Source organism: Lepidothrix coronata, unplaced genomic scaffold, assembly GCF_001604755.1.
Source record: "Lepidothrix coronata isolate B3197 unplaced genomic scaffold, Lepidothrix_coronata-1.0 Scaffold31, whole genome shotgun sequence".
NCBI classification, from domain to species: domain Eukaryota; kingdom Metazoa; phylum Chordata; class Aves; order Passeriformes; family Pipridae; genus Lepidothrix; species Lepidothrix coronata.
In genome coordinates, this window is record NW_016690211.1 from 3,556,011 (window position 1) to 3,576,794 (window position 20,784).

At 40.1% G+C, this 20,784-nt stretch overlaps 1 protein-coding gene across 4 annotated transcripts in view; it reads left to right on the forward strand.

The window, feature by feature from the left end:
- Positions 1-20,784, forward strand: part of PARP8 (poly(ADP-ribose) polymerase family member 8) — a 119,001-nt gene that overhangs the window by 21,312 nt on the left and 76,905 nt on the right. For 2 of the 4 annotated variants that reach the window (XM_017811361.1, XM_017811360.1), the window contains exon 3: positions 18,055-18,156. The exons of the other annotated variants lie outside the window; for them this stretch is intronic. In XM_017811361.1, the coding sequence (XP_017666850.1) occupies positions 18,055-18,156 (102 nt within the window). The remainder of the gene's footprint in view (positions 1-18,054; positions 18,157-20,784) is intronic. 4 annotated transcript variants of the gene reach the window in all.

The window sequence follows — 20,784 nt, forward strand, 5'->3', positions numbered from 1 at the left end:
ATGTTCCAGGTGTGCAGAATGCTGTATCTGAAGGATGGGGTGTAATGGTCACTCTCCTAGTCTGCCCTTTGCTGGATTGCAAAGAATCCCAGGTGTATAGTCTCTGTACCAAAGCTCAGACTCCTAACCTTCCTCCCATTTAAACCTAAGTGGGTTCTGTTATTAAAGTGGCCTCTGTCTCTATAGATAGATGTATATTACAATGTCTGTGGATATGTAACATCTGTAGATATTTGTCTGCTACTCCAAGGGAAGCTGAGGCTCTTCTGTACAAAGTAGCTCTTGATATTTAATGCTTCTCCTTTCATGAAAAGTGTTTCTACTGCTATACATTCAGCATAAAAGGCATTTTGTGTTGGAGATGTAGTTTTGGGTGTGTTAGAAATGCTTTGCCTGACAGAAAAGGGTATTTTGTATCCTAAAGATGCTCAGAGTGTGAATTCAGCTGATCTTCCTTGAGGAATGAGATCTTCCCAAGTGATTGTGTTGTCCCTGGCTTTCATGTAGAGGTCTGCCTTGTCACTCATGTGTTTTTGAAAAGCTCCATTGTTTCACCATTGACTGAGCGATGTCTTACATGTCTCCCTAGATAGATCATGATCTATCAGAGAACCTAAGCAGTTTTGGGCCATGCACTTTAATTTAGTAGAGGCTTGTTAGAAACAGGTCAGATGTACTAGCTACATCTGTTGACAGATGGGAGTCCTCTTTCAAAACCAAAGTGGTTGGGTAGTCAGTGAGAAAAGGGTAAACCAGGACAGAGAGCTGGATGCAAAGGCACAACAAGGAAAGATGCAAGTCTGCTGTTACCTTTGTTCCGTCCTGTGCAGACAGTAGGAGATGAAGTGTGGGTTATATAATTGTAGCATCTGCATTTCTTTGTGTTTTGTAGAGGCTCTTTTTTTTTTTCATTCCTGTGTTCCCTGAAAATAGCTGCTCTGTGTTACCTTTCCATGTGTGGGACCAGGTAGCCTACAGGTCATGGAGCTGCTGATGCCTCAGACTCTGCACTGCTCACTAGCATTTGTTTCCAGAGTTTTATCTCCAGGGAGGTTTTACGCTTTAACAAGTAGCTGTAAAGTGAGAGGTAAAGGAAGCAAGTAAAAGGGTAGGTTCAACATGGATTTCTTGTCTCAGTTTTGCTTAATTTAGCCTGTATTATACACAGAGGCTGACTGGCTTTTCCTTTTCTGCTGTGAACAACCTGTGGCCTTGGGCAGGGACAGGCTCTTCTGTGGTAATGTATAAAACACCTTCCCAGAGCCTAGGCTGAGACTCAGACTTGGATCTTGCTGGCCTGCTGGGAAAGCCCTACCTCTCAGCCTGTCTTTGGCTTGGCACTTCTGATCGTGTGTCCTTCTCCTCAGTTCCCTAGAGATCTCAGAATATAGCATCAGAGCCTGGACTCCTTTTATGTTGTTATGCAAGTTATTTATTTCCAGTCTTAACACCTTTTTTCAGAAAAAACAGAAAAGCCATTTTGTGTTGAACTAACCGTACTCGTTCCTTACTATCTCTTAATTAATGTGTTGGCTATTTTCTTCCCCTGAAAAATTGGTAATTGTCATTGCTCTGCTTTCAGTGGGAGGAGCACAGTTCAGTATGCTGTGAAAGTGAAAAGCAGCTGTTAGACATAAAAATAGAGGCAGTTCATAAAGGCAAAACAGAATTCATATGTTTTATGTACACAGATTCACCCACAGCACTACAGACAGCATTTTAAATTTTTGCTTGTGCCACCTCCTTCTTTCTGTGAAATTTTTGTCATGCTTTCAGTTGCACATGCATTTTTAATGTGTAAGATGACAGGCTTAAGATGCCTAATGCAGATACTCTTTTTGCTCAGTCTTTCTCTCTTGCATGTGCCTCTGCTGTCTTGTTCTTCTTTGGGTTTTTTATGCCTGGGTAGAGACTATAAACCAGGGGAGATGGTACACCTAATACGGTGCAATTATTATTTCCTCTGTAGCTGCAATAACTGCCATCTTACACAGCAAACCCCACACAGAATCATACAGGTCCTATGTCTGAAAGAAAGGCTGACACACTTGTTGGGAAGATGATGCCTCTGTGTTTTAGTTTGGGAAAGGAAACTATCACATTCAAGGCATGTATGGGTAAGACTGCATAGTGTGTTTCCAGAATTAGTCTGATGAGCATGTGAGATGCATGGTTGTTACACAGAGAGTTCAGAACAGAGATTTGGCAGAAAAATTAGTATGTTCTAAGCACCAAAGAGTTCCTTTTTTGTAATGTGTGGTATTCAACTGTGTTGGCAAAAATAAAAAAAAATTATTTCTTTTTTTTTGTGCCTCTCAGCTGTCCTGTTCTTAATGTTTGTGTGGTCACAGAACAAATTATCAGTGTGGTGAGTTCTGTTTGTTGCAGAAAATATTTTGTTCTCACAAAAGTAAGACTATAATACATGCCTGAAGGCCAGAAAATAATGTTGTAACTATCAACTCTTGTAGTATCTCAATTCCAGCAGTATTGCACAGGAGTAATTTCACTTCGTAGTAGTATTTTGAGATTAATTGGTTTATAGTGCTTTCTTGATACAAAACCAAGATGGTCAAAGCTTGTCGATGGTCAAAGCTTGTCATCATTATGATGTGTGAGATTCACACAGCAAGGGCAGTTTCAGTTTCAGCACTAGATGATCTCTGCTTCTCCAGCTGAACTCTGTGTACTCACCTTCTGTGGCTAGCATGAGAACTGTAAGCTAGTTCATTTACTTGCCCAGCAAATCATTTTGTTTTCTTTTTTTCCTTTCTTTTTTTCCTTTTCTTGAGCAACATTTACATTTTTTTCTTTGATCTACATATACAGTTGTTACTTTCAGTCTTTGTGGATATATACCTTAGGACTTGACATTTCAGGCCTTAGCTTTTCGATGACTTATAAGAAGAGAATTTCACAGGTCATGCTTGTGGCTGTGCAAGTTATTTTCTCAGGCGGTCTGACAATCCTGGATATGTGAAAGCTTTTTGTTACAGTTTTGAGACTAAATGGGGAAAACATTTCATAACCAAGAGGGTCTCTCATGTGTATAACTTCCTAGATTGGAAAATTTAAGGCAGATCATGCAAATGCAAGGTTGAAATGAAGGAAATATTTAGAGATATGTGGGTGCAGAGGCTGTACAGTTCTAGAGTTTGTAATCCAATTTAGGTGCAGACTGCTGCCCAAATGCAACTCTTTAACTGCTCCCTGGTAAAGAGGAGTATGTAGCTATATTAATATACCTTCCTTTCCACTAGGGTGTTGATTTGTTAGAGAAGTGGTGATTATGGATACACAGTTGTTAGATATAGCACAAGGGAGAGATTAAATAGATTGTTGGTTCTTGCAAACAGGATGAGAGGATGGGAGAGAAGGGGGTGTCTCTTGTTGGTGACAGCCCACTGTTTAGGTCAAATTAACCACAGGGATCTAATATTTAGTCAACTCGAGATCTTTTAGTACCACTGTAACTCACTGTCCTTGCTTGCACATCTCCCTCTGTCAGTCAGAACATTGCTCCCTTGGTTTTAGCTTGTTTTGCTTCATCCCCTATATTTATGTATTTTTCATCCCAGACACTGTGATAGAGAAAGCCTCTTGCCTCTTGCAAGGCAAAGAGTCTTGCCTTGTTCTGCTGTGGTCTGGTTTGGATTTCATTAGGCATACACCTTCTGGTTCCTCTGATGCCCAAGAAAATGGGGTGCATGCTGTAACATTTGCTCCTTCAGACTCATGTTTTTATGCAGAGAGCACATTGAGACAATATCTCGCTGTCTTGCTGCAGAGGCAGGAGCAGGCACATCCTTGCTGCACTCAAACCATTTAAGGATTCAGGAGCAGTTTTCCCACTAGGCTCTGGTTATAGCTGTCAGCGTGACAATTAGCTATCAGAAAATTTTCTTAGCCCTAATACTAATCACTGTAGGGCAGCGCTGATGGCATTATGACTTCCAACTATTTGTGTTTGCTAGCGCAGGTAATTGCGATAACTAGGCAGCCACTCGAAGATAGAAGAACTGGGAAAGGAGTGGGTGTGTGTTGTTAGACGTGCTTTGGTGTTCGCCTGCCTATAATACTGCTGAGAATGAGATGGATTTTCTGAAGATAATGTAGAAATGGTGAGAGACCTGGCTGGAGCTCTGAATACAGGATTGGATAGATTCTGTAGCACTGAATCCAAGCTATATCTGGGAAACCTTCTGATGGTAATCACTTGATAGATGTATAAATCTCAATACAGAAATTTTGAGAGACAGTTTCAGACACCTTCCTTTTGATTATTGGGCACTTTTCACATTTCTGACCTAACTACAGGTAGTGAACCAGCATCTCTCCATCTTGTGCTTGCAAAAATATTTTCCTTTACATTAAATAGTTGTTTTTCCTTTTGGAATTTTGTCAGAGACAAGATACACTCATCACAGCTTTGTTTTTATTTGGCCTCCCCAGCTGCATCCCTCTACCTCATGGTTCAGTTTGGGAACAACTGTGAAGAGCCTAGTACATGACATCTTATTTCAGGATGAAAAATAAATTCTGATCTTTGTGCTTTAGATTACTGTGGTTTGTGTTTTGGATTATTGTGCTAGATAGGGCCTGTTAAATCAGTAGAAAATGTTTGTTAACTGCACCTTTGACAAGTGTATATGACTAAAAGGAAGAGACTTCTAAATTAGAGGTTTGTAACTGGCGGCTGTAGCTTCTTGTTCATACTTGTCATTTATTCTGCTCAGTTTGAAAGAATTCAGCTTTTTAAAAAGTGGCAGCCATTAATGTGGCATCTTAGAAGGGGGTGTTTGTGTTTTCTCTTGAACCATCCATTCTTAGTATAATAGTGTAAATGAAGGAATTCAATGTTCCCTAGTATTGTGCAACAGTCTCAGTTGTTGGACCTGACTGCTCCATTGTAGTGGCTGATTTATATAATGCAGTTTGATATACTGTAGATTCACATTTAGGAGAGGTGAAAGGAAGAGCCTGTGGAGTGAAGCAGTTTTTCTGTACTTTAATGCAAGCTTATGGTGCCCTGTGTTCTCCTAGTAAAAATTGTACCTGGAAAAATCTATCCTGATGATTAAGGGGATGGCTGTCCCTTTATTTAAAAAATGAAAATGTTTGGCTAAAATTAAGCAAGTGCAAATATATAGGAATACTTTGTAATCCACATAGTTGGTTTTCTAACCTTGGCAGACAGTCTAAATACATAACATGTAGACACAGCTCCAAAAAGGCTGTAGAAGTGCTTCCTTTTCTCACAAGGCTGAAAAATAAAAGCTGCATCTCCATCTTACTGGTGTGTATTTTGTACAAGTACAGTCACAGCTCTGTACTTGCAGCAGTGTACTACTATATGCTATGCGTGGTAAACCTATACTTGGATTTATGTTTACAGGTTAACAGCTTCTACTTTGCATAATAAAAGACTGGCATAAGCCCTCATGAGGTACTAGCTGCAGGCTGGGCCCTCAGCCAAGACTCATTTCACATGTGTATGTCTTTGTGCAAGTGCGTGCCTTCCTTTCTCAATGCATGTCTTCAGATTTAGTAAGGTTTCTTAATGTGACACAGATGTATTCTGTCTAACTTTAGCTACTTACCTAGAACTGATGCTGCAATGAATGGAATCAACTGAAAAGTATATTATTTAGTATAACTCTCTAATTTTCTTGAATTAATATAGCATGTTTTTCTTTCTTGTATTTTCTGTCTCATATTTTTGCCTTTTGGCTTTGGTAATTTGATTCTGTGATGTTTGATTATGTGAAAGATGAATGATCAAAATAATCTGTTTTTCTCCATGAATTCTCTTCTCAGCTGTTCTGTTTTCCTCAGGGGAAAAAAAAATCATTTTCCCTTCTCTCTGCATTTTAGAGAAGGCAAGGAGTTACAAATCTCTCTTTTGTGTAAGCTTTTCAGATTCCTTTATTAAATCAATAGGTGCTTGTCTCTTTGAAATCCATTTCTAGACAGTTTATTGAAGTGGGACCATTTAGCCTGGCATGCCATATCACATGCTGCAGTGTTGTAGCTTTTGTTTCAGTTCTGCATTACTGTGTAATGAAGATAATTTAGCATTGCTGACATAGTATATACTTCTGTTTGAGTTCAGTCAATAATACATTTCCATGTGTAAAAAGATTCATTAAGAAAGGAATTTTAATAATACATGGAGAAGGTAGGTTTCTGCTAATGAACTCACTCCATATAACAAACCTAGTTATTTAGATAGGATCCATTTTAATGTGTTTGTAAGTAGGCAAAATGTAAAAGTTGTTTGGAACTCTAGGACAATCATATCAAATAGCCATAATAGCTTTGCACTAGTATTATCATTTAGTTATCATGGGGACAGTGGGATTTGGGGTTTGTGCTTTATTTCCTTACTTGACCAATATAGCCTGTGTGGCAAGTCTTAGGGGAACAATAAATATGCCTTCTATATCCTTAGGTTGTGGTGAGTTTCTTCTGCTTGCACTAGCGTTATTATTTTTATTATCACTGGCACTTAAATGGGAGTTGTTAATTCTGTGTCCTAATATGAATGAGAAAAAGAGGGAGAACATTAATTTAATACAGAAATCTGTGTATTCTCTAGTGAGGCTCATGCTTCTCATCCCCTGTAAGTGCTTTTGAGTAAAGACTCTATAGTACTTGGAAGTATAGCCCAGGGAGGATTTTAATTGTGAAGTGCAGTTTTCAGCCGAAGTTTGTTTTTCTCTTGCATGAAGAGGCAAAAAAGTCCCTGGTGAAAGTGAGGGTGAGATGAATTTTAGAAGGATTGAGTAAACTGTGAGGATGGAGAAGTACTAGGCCTCTCTAACAACTTGTGTCAGTCCTGCTTTCCCAAATCCTTGTTTCTCAGTCATTGATGTTGACTGAAAACTCAAGGAGAGCTGGTCCTACTTGCATTGCAGTTTTTGTTGTACAGAAATATTCAGACAAAGCTGTTACACTTCTTTCACTGTTTAGTTTCCAGTGGTATTAGTTACTTGTGGTGAGGATTTATCAGTGGTAATCTGCAGGAGTTTGAAAAGGTTGTCTTAGTGCCTCCTACCAGAGTACAGGATCACTGCTGAGTTTTATTGCTGTCACCTTTAGGTGACCTATCCTACCAGGATGGAAAATAATTGGAAGGTCTAGATCAGTTATCTGTCCAATGTACGTAGGTGAATGTATGTTGAAGTCAGAAAAGCCATGTCATATGCATTATGTATTTGCAAAGTTCTGTTATGACCATTCCCTCCCTGCTTACCTTCAGGATCTCACATCTAAATGCATAACTTTTAGTGCAGTTTTGCTGCCTATTTGTTGTGTTCCTATAGTAAGAGACCTTGATTGAATGAGATTGTAGCTTTGTTTGGGTAGGTAGTCTTGTAATACATACCTGTGGAAGGCACGGGGAGCCCCATTCTTGCCTGAATTAATGTTGTAGAAGTAATTAATGTAAGCTGTTCATAATTAAAATCAGTTAAATTGATTTTTGATAACAAATTGTCTAATTATAGAAGTTTGTAAACATCTTATCTTAGATACTGGACTAATATTATTCCTTATCTTACTGTGTTGTTGGCAAGGAAATGGCAAAGCAAACGAACATCACTGTTCCTGGTGACCCCTGGACTGTTACTCCTATGCCCTTTCTGCTTGCTCTATCTGGCAGCTCAAGGCAGCTTAAATTTCTTATTTTAGCCCAGTTTTTTGCACTTTATCTCCTGCTTCTGTGCCTATTTTCCCTATAGAGTTCCTTTTATTATGCCTCTTTGCAATGAAATGTGTGGTTGGGTCATTCTGTTATTTGGATCATGTGCATGAGAGCCTGCTACTGTGTTAAATATGGGATGCTTAGTCCACTCAGGCCACAGAGTACATCAGATTCCTCAGCTACAATTTCCAGGGTTCACTAAGTCCACACAAAAATATTTCAGCTGGAAGATATTTACCATTTTGATTAAAAACTCATCTGCATGAAAAGTTTCTCGTGGAACTTTTTGGTTTAGTGGAGACATGATTTTCAGTGGTTAAATAAATTATGGGGAATTTTTAAACCCATTCCATTTTGCATAATTAAGTATAGCCCTTTTAGAGTGCTATGCAGACCAAGAGAAAAGGAATGGATGCAAAGAGAAGGTGAAAAAATAAAATGCAGAAGAAAATTGGGAAGAAGGAGAGAATCTGATATGCAAATCAGGAAGAGAGACTTCTTAGAGGAGAGAGGCAATGGACAATTTGACATTGCCACATTAGAATGAAATGAAGTTTGTCTGAATATTAGTAAGTGATTAAAAGATCATAACAAAAGACAAATTTTAAAGCAATGTAATTTGAAGAACAGGAATCCTTAACAAAAGTGATTTTAATATTTCTTTCATAAATAAATTTATACTTCAATATTGTAAACGTAAACTATTAAAAAATGCTTTGGAAATCTTTCCACAAAATCTGTAGACTTCTATTTTCATGGCCGACAGTAGTTTCCTAGTGTCATTTGGTATTTGAAATTTAGATTTTAGAAACTGTCAAATTAATGCCACCAGATTTTACTTTTATTGTAAAAATATAATAACTTACACATTTGTCAGTTAAAAATAGTCCTGAATTTATTGTCACCGCGGGGGTTTTTTTACAAGATAGGGAAGCAAGTTGGCACGGAATATGAATAGTACTTTTTCAGGCGGCTCAGTCCTGAGAATTAAATTGGTAGGGGATGTGAAAAGAGTGTTTTTCTCTCTGCTGGCTGAGAGTTACCTGGGCAGAAATCTACCAGAATTCTTTTCATCAAACCAAGTGTTGCACTTCCATCTGAACATCCTGCTTTAGCTGGGGAGAGGTACGAGGATTTTTTTCTTTTAATCATAAAAATAATCTCCAAGACCCCTTCAGAATTGGGTGCCATGTTTGCCATTGGGTTTCTTCTATTATTATTCCAATGCTTTTTGTTTCGTTTCTTTTCCTCTTATTGATTAGTGTGAAATATATATCAGCAAAGATGTTTCTGCCAGACTTCTGACCTCACCATATCTAAATGAAGTGTCAAGGGTGAAACGTTATTAGGAAATAACAAGCTATCACTAACAGTACAGGTTTGTCGTCACGATCAGTTTGAAATTGAGGGTAAGAGAAATAAACCTTTGTCCATCCTTTTTTGCGTTAGGGCATAGGGCATGAAAAAAACCCTCTGAGACAAGAATTTGCAGATCTTTCATACTCTACCTGAGGGTTCTGTTCTGACCTGCACTTAAAAGAAATAAAGTTTAATACAATACCTTGAAAGAATGTTAAAGCTTTAAGCCCCATGTGGACAAATCTTGTGTTCTTCAGTGACAGATTGTTTTGGAAGTTCTCAACTAAGGAGAGATTTGATATGCCTGCAAATATTTTAGATGAGTTATGACTACTCATGACTAATATGAAATCTGAATCTGACATTGTAGATGGACAGTGGTGCAGTGAAACCTGGGTTCTCTGAAGTTCTGCAGATCTTCCAAAACTAGTTGTCTTACATCTCTTGTTTAGCAGAGGATCTGTGTTTAGGTAGTATTTCTCCACTAGAGGCTCAGACAGATATGGACAGTGTGTGCTCCAGGTTTATAACTGTAGACTTACATGGTGAATGTATTCTATTTATTGTGGCTATGTCCCTAATCCTAGGAGATATATTGAGGGTAATTTCTTTGTGAGATCAATATAGAATAGCAACTAATAGTAGATTTTCTTGGCTTAGCACCTGCATTTGTCAAGATTTCAGAAGTGAAAAGGTTTACCAAGAGAAATAACCCTCCATACATGACAGCTTTCAGTGCTTTGACTGTGTCAGCAGTTTCAAGATATTTGAATTGGAAATGAAGTGAACAGAAAACCTTAGTGCCTCTTCTAATGTGCTGTTTTGTTGGAGTGTTCATGCCTCTAGTGTTTTTTTTGGTGGTTTTTGTTTGTTTTGGTTGTTGTTCTTCCTTCCTTATATCCCACACATATTAGTCAGACTATTTGGTGTTACCTACCTTTAGGTCTGCAGTCGGTAAGAAGTGCCTGGGTTACTCTCATTTTGGGAAATCTGGGAAATAAAGCTGTGGATATGTTTTGGTAATGACTTGAGAGATAAAGAGTATGAAAAGGCATCTTCAGATCTGTGCTCAGATCAGCAGCCTCTGGGTTGAGGAGTTTATACACACTGATTATTCTGTCTGTATCTTTAGGGCTGCTCACACAAGTGCTCTCTGAAAGCACCACTCTTTCGGGTATACCTGTGGTTGCTTGTGAACATTTTGGCCTCTGCCTGAAAGCACCTGTCCTCTCTTTGTATGAGCAAACCTTGATCCTTTTCCCTTATAAGTGTAAAATCAAAGTCAGTCTGCAAGACTGTACTATCTCAGAGATTTATGACCCATGTCAAATATTTGTTATTGGACAGGTTTAACTGAACACCTGTGTTTTCGATGTTTCTAACAAAGAATGGACTTGGTGCTATGTAATGTTTAAACCTGAATAAATAAATAAGTTTATCTAGTAAGGAGAGAGCACAGGAAGGAATTCCTGAGTTGTCACAGGCAACCTTATAAAGTAATGACTTTTGCAACACCCCAAAGCATTACAGAAAATTGTCTCAAAGTAAAAAGAGGCACTTGAGTTTAAATTAATATATATTCGTATTTCACTGAAAATGAACATAAATGACTTCCCTCTTAAGCTAAGAACAAAACAAATCTTGCTTTATATTTACATACAAAGGGTAGGAATAATCTGCATTTGGATGGCCTTCTGTATGGCCAGACTAACTCTACCTCCTTCTGTGTCCAGAAATATTTGTTCTTTTTAATGCTTGCTTTTTCTGTGGTGGCAAAGAACAAAGTGTACTGGCCTCCCCCTCACCTGGCCTTGTCCTTTCCCCTTTGAGTCAGGCAGGGAGGGACACACGGATGAGGGTAGAACGGGTACTCGGAGTGCAGGATGCAGTGTGGCTCTTCAGGTTCTGCTGGAGGGATACTGGAAACCGGAGGTGTATGGTAACAGTGTAGGACACTGGAGAGTAAGAGGTGCCCAGTACTTCTTACCACCTTATGAGAGCTTTCTGATTCCCCTTGAAATGGGCTCCCCCTAGACCTCAACCTTTCAAAAAACCTCCATTTTTCTGTCAACCCTTTCAACTCACCAGTTCTGTCACCCCTTTCATTACAGTTGCTCTAGGGTGAATGCTTTACCATTGCTGGGAAAGACTCTGTGCCTATGCTGCTGAGAAACCATGAGTCAGCTTGCTCAAGGGAAGGAGGAGGATGTGAGGAAATCTCCTTTTATGATGAATCTTCCCACACTTCCTGCTGTTTCTGTTTTGGGCATACTAGTTCAGAAGCTGTGGGCTGTTTTCTGCCTGGCTCTCAGTGTGTGAAAATTGTTCTTTTCCTAAGAGGGATCACCTACTTGTCCTGATACCAAGCGTCAATATCCCACGCCTTTCGCTGTCTAGAACAAAAGGGATAATCTTTCATCTCCACTCAAAACTGGTGTCATGGGGGGGATACTGGGACAGGAGAAAGCTTTGCTGAGCTCTGTAGAGTTTCAGAGTCCAGCAATGTTGCCGAGGTTTTCTGAGTCACTCCTTACTCTGAGAAGCTGCTGTTTAGTCTAATCCTGTGGGATAAATATATTCTCATTAAATTCACAGGAACTCTCATTCTAACTTAACTAAAGCGTGACTGGACTCACAACACTAAGAGCAAAGAATTTTTTGTAAATAACTTTGAGTAGGTTGTGCAATAAAAAAGCCCCACATCTGTTTCTGTGTTTGGAAGGTCAGATTCTGAGGGTGACTGTAACAGTGCTGAAATTATTTTAATATTAATACGACTGGATAAAACTGATGACAAAAAGATAACAATACTGTTCAATTCACTTGCTGGAAACATCTTGCAAGTGCTTCAATTCTGTTTCATGCTGGAGTTGAGAGCTGCTACAATAGTGACAGGAGGAGAAAAATAGACTTGCTTCGTCTCTGTTCTTCCACCCACAGACGTTCCTTAGTGTGGAAAATGAGTCATCAAGAAGAGATATTTTTACTTTGCAACAGACATTAGAGAAACGTTAATCTTCAGACAAACTGCATGCCAATTGATTTACCAGTCAAAAGGTCTGATCCTGCTTGCACAGATCTTATTTCCTTTGGAACTGCTGGGACATCACAGGAAGAGGTGACCAACACAAGCTCCCCAGAATTCACAGTCAGCTCAGATGTGGCTCCCACTTTGGCAGCTGTATGACATGGCTGACCTTAGGGCTATGCCAAGCTCCTGGCGAATTTGAGTCTTATTTGGAAGAAATTAGGGTAGATCCTCAGCAGAGATTGGTGGTTCCAGGCTCCTCTGCAAGCACTGCCTGCTGTGGCATCTGGGTCTGCCGGGTCAGGGCTTGCTTGCCAGCTCAGCCTTAGCTCTGTTAGATATGGCCAGGGACACTGGTTGCTTTTGGAGATGGAGACAGCTTTCAAGCAGTTTTTGAGAAGTGTCCTGTTGTAAAGTTAGCATGAACTGATCATGAGCTGGCCCTTGGTTTGAGAACATAATCATGCAGGGGGAGGTCATGGGATGCAGAGGGAGGGTGCTCTTTACCATTTGAGAACTGGAGCAGTAACTTAATTTGTATCTTATTTCAAAGTATAAAGCTTCAGTATAATGAGTAATAAACATAGGCTTTTCATCTGTAATTTTCAAAGCTTTTTGCAGAAGGGCAGGAGGGACCATAACGCTCAAAGCCATGTAAAGGAGTTAATCAGTTGCCAGGTGCAAAGCTCAGACCTCCTCCTCATTTGTTTTCACTGACCCACGCTTTTATCCCTCTCAGCTCTTCAAAGGCACTGATGGCTCAGATGAATGTAAAGCTACAAACCTGCAAGTGCGAACTAGTATTTATCACCCCAGACTTGTTTTCTGGCAAGCCAATGTGACTTTTGATTTAATATTTTTTTCTCCAGTAAAAGCATAGATAATTTTACAGTTTATAAGTTTATATGTCATTATTACACCTTTTGCTTCCTTTTACTTTTGTTAGTATTTACTCTCAGTTATAAAGTTTGCACACTTAGAAAGCTTTCTATATTCTATATTGGGTTTGCATGACCAGGTAGCGGGGAGGCTATTAGGGTTGGCTTCTGTGAGAAGCTGCCAGAAGCTTCCTTCATGTCTAATGAAGCCAGTGCCGGCTGTCTCCAAGATGGACATGCTGCTGGCCAAACTTGGCCTATCAGAAATTATGATAACACCTCTGTGATGTTTAAGAAGGATGTAATTGCAGCCAGATAAGAGATGAGTGAGAGGAACAACGATGCAAATACCAAGGTCAGTGAAGGAGGAGGAGGAGGTGCTGCAGGTTCCAGAGCAGAGATTCCCCTACCTGGTGCAGACCATGGTGAGGCAGCTGTGCCCCTGCAGCCCATGGAGGTCAGCAGGACTGCAAAGATCCACCTGCAGCCTGTGGAGGAGACCCACTCCAGAGCAAGTGGATGCCTGAAAGAGGACTGTGAACCTGTGGGAAGCCCATACGGGAGCAGCTCCTGGCAGGGACCTGCAGAGCTGTGGAGAGAGGAGTCCGCACTGGAGCAGGTTTGCTGGTAGCACTTATGGCCCTGTGAGGGGCCCATGCTGAAGCAGCCTGTGCCTGAAGGACTTCATCCCATGTAAATAGGCCCATGTTGGAACAGTTCTTGAAGAACTGCTGACCATGGGATAGACGCATGTTGGAGAAGTTTGTGGAGAAGTGTCTCCCGTGGGAGGGACCGACCCCACGCTGTAGCAGGGGAAACACTCCTTTCACCGAGCAGCAGCAGCAGCATGTGATGAACTGACTGTAACTCCCACGCCCTGTCTCCCTGCGCTGCTGGGAGAGATGAAAAAGGAGGGAGGGGTGGGGGGAAGGTGCTTTTAAAAATTGTTTTACTTCTAATTATCCTGCTCTGATTTTGATTAGTAATAAAATTCATTTAATTTCCCCAAGTTGAGTCTGTTTTGCCTGTGCTGGTATTCAATGAGTTATCTCTCCCAGTCCTTATCTCAAGGACTCCTTAACTGGTGAACCTTTTGTTTTATTTTCTCTCCCCTGTCCACTTGTGGAAGGGACTGATAGAGCGGCTTTTGTGGGTACCAGGCATGCAGCCAGGGCTAACACACTATGATAACTGATCTTTGGAGGTTTGTGAGCTGTGAGGATTACAGTTAGGATATCCTTAACCTTACTTTGGTGGGTATATAGTTCTTTCTTTATGGATATCACATGAGGAGTTGATGCTTACTTGTGTAAATCCAGCACAAAGACTCTGTCTGCCAGTAGTTGCCAACTGTGGTAGCCTGCCAGAGGTGAGGCTGACACAGCTCCATGTCCCTAAGTCCAGCTGGTAGTGAGGTGGATCATGTATTCTCAGTAGCCATGATGTGCATCTATATTTATAAATGCCCCACCCCGCCTCCGATCTTGTTCACCAGCTAGCCCAGCTTGCTGCTCATGAGAGGCCAGCCCATACCTACCCAGTGCATGGCAAGAAAACAAGAGTCCTGTTGACACAGGACCAGCCTCTTTCATTCCCCTTTCCCTCTGTTTTCTCATGCTTGTTGCCCTCCAGACCACCTTTGCTCACCTTTTGGCCTTCCCATTACAAGTCTTTAGCATATCCCAAGTGCTATTCCCAGGAACCTCATGAAGAACCTCATGAAGTGTCCCATGCCATGGCAGTAACCTCTCTGCAAGAGGCTGCAGGAAACATCTCCCATTGACACTCTGTGTTGGGTATCAGCCCCAGGAGCCCATAACTCCCAGGGTCAGCTGTAGCCTCCCTGGCGCTCCCTCGGACAGGCCAGGCTGTTGGTGTTTCTTTGCTGACTGGTGTCACTGTGTGACATGACTGGTGTCACTGTGGAGATGATCACTTGCCAGCAACTGGAGTGAAGTGCCAAGTGCCCCCCTTTCCAGTACATCTGTTCAGTGCTTCCCACTACCAGCTTCAGGGAGCTGCCTGCTGCTGCCAGTGGCTTCAGCTGTAGACCCTGTTGTCATAGGTGTCCATGGTGTGTGAAAACTGTGAGATCTCCCTCAGCTGCTGAGTCGTACTGACTCATCAGGCTGTTTCCGGATGGCTTTATGTGTCTATTAATAAACTGATGTGCATTACTTTCAGTTGTGCCTAGGTAGGGCTGAACTCCTTGAACCCTTGTGTCTGTTTATTTAAATTAAGTGTGATTTGAGTGCCAGCCAATCTGGGCAAATAATCATTTTTTCTCCTTTTTTTTTTTTTTTGTCTACTGCTGTAGCTAGATCTCTTAATGGATCACAAGCATATGTTCACTTGCATGTCTCAAGTGAAACATCTCCTGAAACATCTCCTTGCCTGATCCTCTATGGAGCTTTGTAACCACATGAAAGTAGTTTTTCTCTGTGGAAATGGATGTCAGGGCTCCCACTGAGTTTAGGAGCAGTTCAATTTAGAAATGTAATTGCTAGGCATTCCCAGTTCATGTCACTTTCCATTTCTTTTCAGTCCCACACATTCTTTGGGTTAAAGCATACCTGCTCCTTGCCCATCTCTTCCTCTGCTCTCTTCTGTAGAAGAAGGGCTGGCATGTTGTTTTCAGTTTTTGCTTAAGGAAAGGAGGTTCATTTATGCCTGTGGATTTGAAAGAAGAGGTGCAAAAAGACAAAACAACCTTTGCCTTAGAATTCTGTTTTTCTGAGGGCATAAGGTCACTGAGGTCACTGGAGGGATTGCCTGACCCTAAAGAGAAGACTAGGCTCCTAAATTAAATGGTTTATAGGCCTGGACCTCCAGTTGTCTTTGTTTTCCTGTTCAGATTTAGATTCAGACTAGTTTCTGCTTGCACAAATACTTTGATGAAAACAAATACAGCTCAGTGGAAATATACTGTGAGAGTAATTGATGCCTATGTTTGCCTGTTGTATTCGGCACATTTAAAGTACGCTGCATTTCTGTTTCTCTTCTGATCCCATAAAGTAAATATATGTCCTAGTTAGAACAGCTGGGCCCAGTTCATCACTGGATGGGTGTAACCCAAAATTGTGTATTCTGTAGCCTTCCATGCCATTTCCCAGAAACTGTTATCAATAGACTATTTGCACCCTCTGCCCAGAGCAGCCTGACTCCTCAGGCTACAAACTAGGTGTTAAGAGGCCTTCAAGATAGAAGGGTGTTTTTGTCCTCATGCCCATTGAAGAACCCCGTGCCCTGAGGGAAGTATTGAGCATTCCTACCTGAACTGGAGAATATATAATCTTGGAGTCTTGGGACTTTTTTAACCACTTGTGGGATCCAGAGGGAGACTGCAGATCACTGCTCTCAACCAGACTGGAACCACCACTCTCAACTGGACTGCAACCACCACTTTTCAAACAGACTGCAACCATCACTCTCGACCGGACTGCAACCACTACTCTTGACCAGACTGCAACACAGCACTCTCACCAACAAGTTTTTTCTCTCTCCTGTTACTTTGGACTCAGGGAGGCCAAAGAACACCACTCTGTTCATGCCCCAGGGTGCTGGGTTATATATCTGGGCTTTGTGGGTTAAAACCAATTGTTTGTCTGTATAATTGTACTTATTGTATTATTTTATTAAATTCTTATTCTGACTTATAATCTCTCTTTTGAGTTGAGTTCATTTCCCCTGCTGGTTTACCTTTAAACCAGCACAATATAGTACATCAAATTAGATTAGTTTCATTTTACGCTTACTCAGTAGTAGATCTAGTGTCCTGCAGGATCTGCTTTTTATTTTTAAAACAAACCGAACAAATGAAACGTAGTTATTTCTCTGTAATTTAATTTCTTTATAATTTTGGAAAGCAAGTGGTTTTGATGTCAGAAAGATGTAGTATGCATTACACTGCTGTTCATTAGTTTAGAATGACCTGGTGAATTCACAGAAGGTGAGGGACCTCTTGTTTAAGAGATTTAATTTGAATTACTGTAATTTCTTATGAAAGCTAGGATTCATTAGAGAAGTATATCAAACAAGAGCAGTTTTCTTTCTCATATTTCACTGTGATCTTTATTGCAAAGAACGTTTTCAAAAGAAACAGAAAAAAATCTATAAGCAGAGGATTTGTTTGTCAGCAAATTAAAGTAATTTAACTGTCTCTCTATGATTTTTTCTTCCAATTTTGCTTGTCAGTTTTCTGTAGCATAGCTGTATCTGCAAGCTCCATATTGGCCTTGTCACTGCTGTAAAGCTTTTGGCAATGATAGGATCGGTGGCTGTGCAACTGTGCTCATGCTCAGTAAAGTCTGCATTGTCCCAATTTTAAGAGGTATAGCTATACCTCTTATTCCCAATGGGATTACCTCTTGTTCCTATGATCTCTTTTACTACTTACAGACATAACATTAGTAAAATCCCAAGCTTTTAAAAAAATTGAACTGTTTACTGCTCATCTAATTCTCTTTGCAGACAGTTTAGCAAATGTGAGGTCAGTAAAATCCCCTTGCTCTGAGAACCAGTGGCAATTGGATAGTCAGCTGCTGTGACTATGTTTAGTGGAAGTTTAGTAAAGATGGATAGTCAGTTTACTTTCAAAAGTAAAGGTAAAAATCTTTATTTTATTAAAAATGCATAGCAATCACTTTTATGTGGGCCTTTTAACTTTGTTATGTAGGCAAATAGAAGTGGCAGGTTTTGCAGTTTGTGGAGGAGCAAAGCAGTGTTGTCTGTATTAGTTGGATTTTCGTTGCATAATGTACTCATTGTTGGATATACATAGCTAAATTAGGCAGGTAGTAGATGTAACATTTGATTATATATCTGGTGACTTGAGAAACTGTAGCAAAAATTCAGACAACCCTGAACCACCTTTTGGAATTGAAAATATCTGTATTTCGCAGGAGACAATCACTGTGAAAGACTCATATCCTGTAGATAACAATAGTTTTGCCATCATTGAAGAACTTGTTGTGAGAAAAGATGATTTCCATCTGGTGTGGTGCCACATCCCCAGGTGCCACATACATGTGTACTCTAAATTCCCCCAAGAGTTGAAGAACCAACCTCCCCACTGCCAATCCTAGGGCAGCCATGGATTTCCCACCAAGGCATTGTCCTGGAACTTTGATGGTGTTTCCACAAGGGCAGGGACCCAGAGAGAACGCAGTTGAGAACAAGAGAAGTAGGTATGTTCTATGTTGGTCCACCAGCTACAGAAGCTGGGAGGGGGGAATGAAATGCTTATTTCTCTTCCCTTCCACTCAACTGAGTTTTGCATCTGAGTAACAGGTAAGGTGAAGTAGTCAGTGATAAGTTGTTGTGTGGTGTTGGATTTTTGGTTGTGAGTTGTTTGTTGTTTTTTTTTTAAAAAAGCTTGATTTATTTTTGCTTTCATTACTAACCCCATTGTCGTTAAATGTTGTAATTAAAGCTGTTTGATCTGATGGAGTCATTTAAGCTAAATTTAGTTTGGATTTTCCTTTGAGCACTGAGGATCCTATCTGGCAAAGTGCTAAGCATACTATGCTCCCACAACCTTCTCAGTAGGAGCTGAGAACACTGCATGCTCTAGAAGGTGACTGTCATCATAAGGCCAGGTCACACATACTCTAGCATAATTTAAAAATAGAATAAAGCTTTTCAAATGTGCTTTGATTAATACGTCATCGGCTTTTCTACAGTAATAACTCTGTGGCTTAATATATCACTGTAAGTATTTTGTTAAACAGTAAAATCTTGCTATATTTTTCAGGCCCTTTGCTATATGTGTCTGGGTGCAAAAGGAGACTGCTATTTTTCCTTTTAATTTCACTAGTGCAAACAAGTGGTACAGCTTTACTGTTCCATTTCACCCCACGCAGTAATTTCGAATAGTTATCCCACTTCTCTTGGGCTTAATGATGCTATCAGATGATGGACAGTGAGTGACCTTTCAAAACAGAGGGAACTATAATCTCCCTGCAACCAAGCTCCTGGTTTTCTGTTCTAGAAGGAACAGCCTCCACAGTAACCCTGGAGCATCTGAGGAGGCTTTGAAAGAAATGGGGGTGTTTGCTGATCAAGGTGTACACATGACTCACATCACTACTGCTTCTGATGATAAACAGTTGTGTAAGTAGGTGAGCAGTTTAACCCATGTTTGCTTGTAAGTTTTCCAGGGGAATTCTTCTGAGATTAAAGTGCAGCGTACCCACCCACTTGGGGCAGTATTAGCTGAAAGTTTTCTTTTATGAACCCTCTTCCCTCAAGAAGAACTCAAAACCCCAAGCCTCAGACTTAAAAAATAATCCTCTCAAATGCACATATTTATGTTCTTCTGACTTTGCCTGCTTGTAACTACTTGCAGTTTGGTGTTGTGTATGTTTTGTGTATCCCAACATGCCTGAAATGACACTTTGGATTTTGGTAAAACTGGCCCAGATTTTAAGATGTAGATGCCTGAAACAGATTTTTTAATATCTGTAATTAGGTTCCTCTGTACAACAGCCTCAGTAAACAGGATAACAAGCATTTACAGCTGCGTTACTGCTTCCAGTGATGCTTTCCCTGGACTCTGAGCAGTGCTTCAAGTTATTGGAAGTGCATGTGATGTTGGTGAGACATCAAGAAGGGATGGGTTATTCTTTAGTGTTTGATCCTTTTTTCTTTCATTCATGTACGTTAGTTGGTTTTGTTCTCTTCGTGCCATCTAATTATTCTTTACATTAAATTTTCATAGCTCTGTCTTTATGAAAGGCTCTAAGGAGGTCTTTAGGTTAAGAGCTCTGTATTGAGAAAGACTTACTTGTTTTAATCTCACATTAGTGTAAGTTTTCTGGCCACGTTTAATTCTCCTCATTTACTAGAAATGCTTAATAGTAGAATGCCTGGTTACAAAACTTAAGCCTTACAGGTTGTTACCCATCTTCAGGATGATTTCCAAATTTTGGTGATCATTTCCAAATTTTGGTGATCATTTTGGTGGGTGGGTGTGCTAAACTGTACAATCAGAGCAAGGACTAAGGAAAGGATGAAGGGAGCACATCATGTCTGACATTTTTTAATTCCATATTTGCTGATGAAGAACCTGACAAAAGGATAAACCTTCACTTTTTTTTTTTCTGAATGAGAGTTTTGCCTATGGAATTTCACGGAGCCAAGATTTCATTCAGTGGTTTGAAAAGCATGTACCAATTTTGAGTACCTTAGCATGAGTCACATTTTAGTAGTTTCTTGGCGGTATTTACATGCTTACTTCATAAGAGGTGCTTAGGTAGTCAAATCACTTTTAAGATATATAAATTTCTATTGAAATACATGACAAAATGAAAATTTTCATACCTTTTTGAGTAGGCTGCCTTATCTACAATGGTGGATATGTACTGAAGGTATTTTCAAGGGAATATAAACAGTTTAGCTTTCTAACTGCCATTTCTGCACAATTATTGTTGCCTAATTATTTTTAAAATGTGGACTATAACCCGTTATTTTTCAAAACTGCCGATGGTTCCTGCTGATTTCTCTTGGAGATGTGGTGGTTCAGCACACATGAAAGGTAAATCAGTGTCTCTAAAGCTTTGTAGTTACTGATTGCTTTTTGAAAAAGTGTGCATTTTTTCTTGCTGGGAGGCATATAGCAAGACTAGGAATAGAAGTAACTCTGCTTTTGCCAGAATACGCAGGCTTCCTAATCCAGTGCTTCATCTGACATGTAATTAGTTTTCTGAAAAAACAGGGATCTAATTAAGGCTGGTGGAGAGTTTTTTTTTAATACCTTTACAAATTAGAATAGTATTTAAAATCTTTACTACGTGTTGGGGTAGGGTGCTAAAATC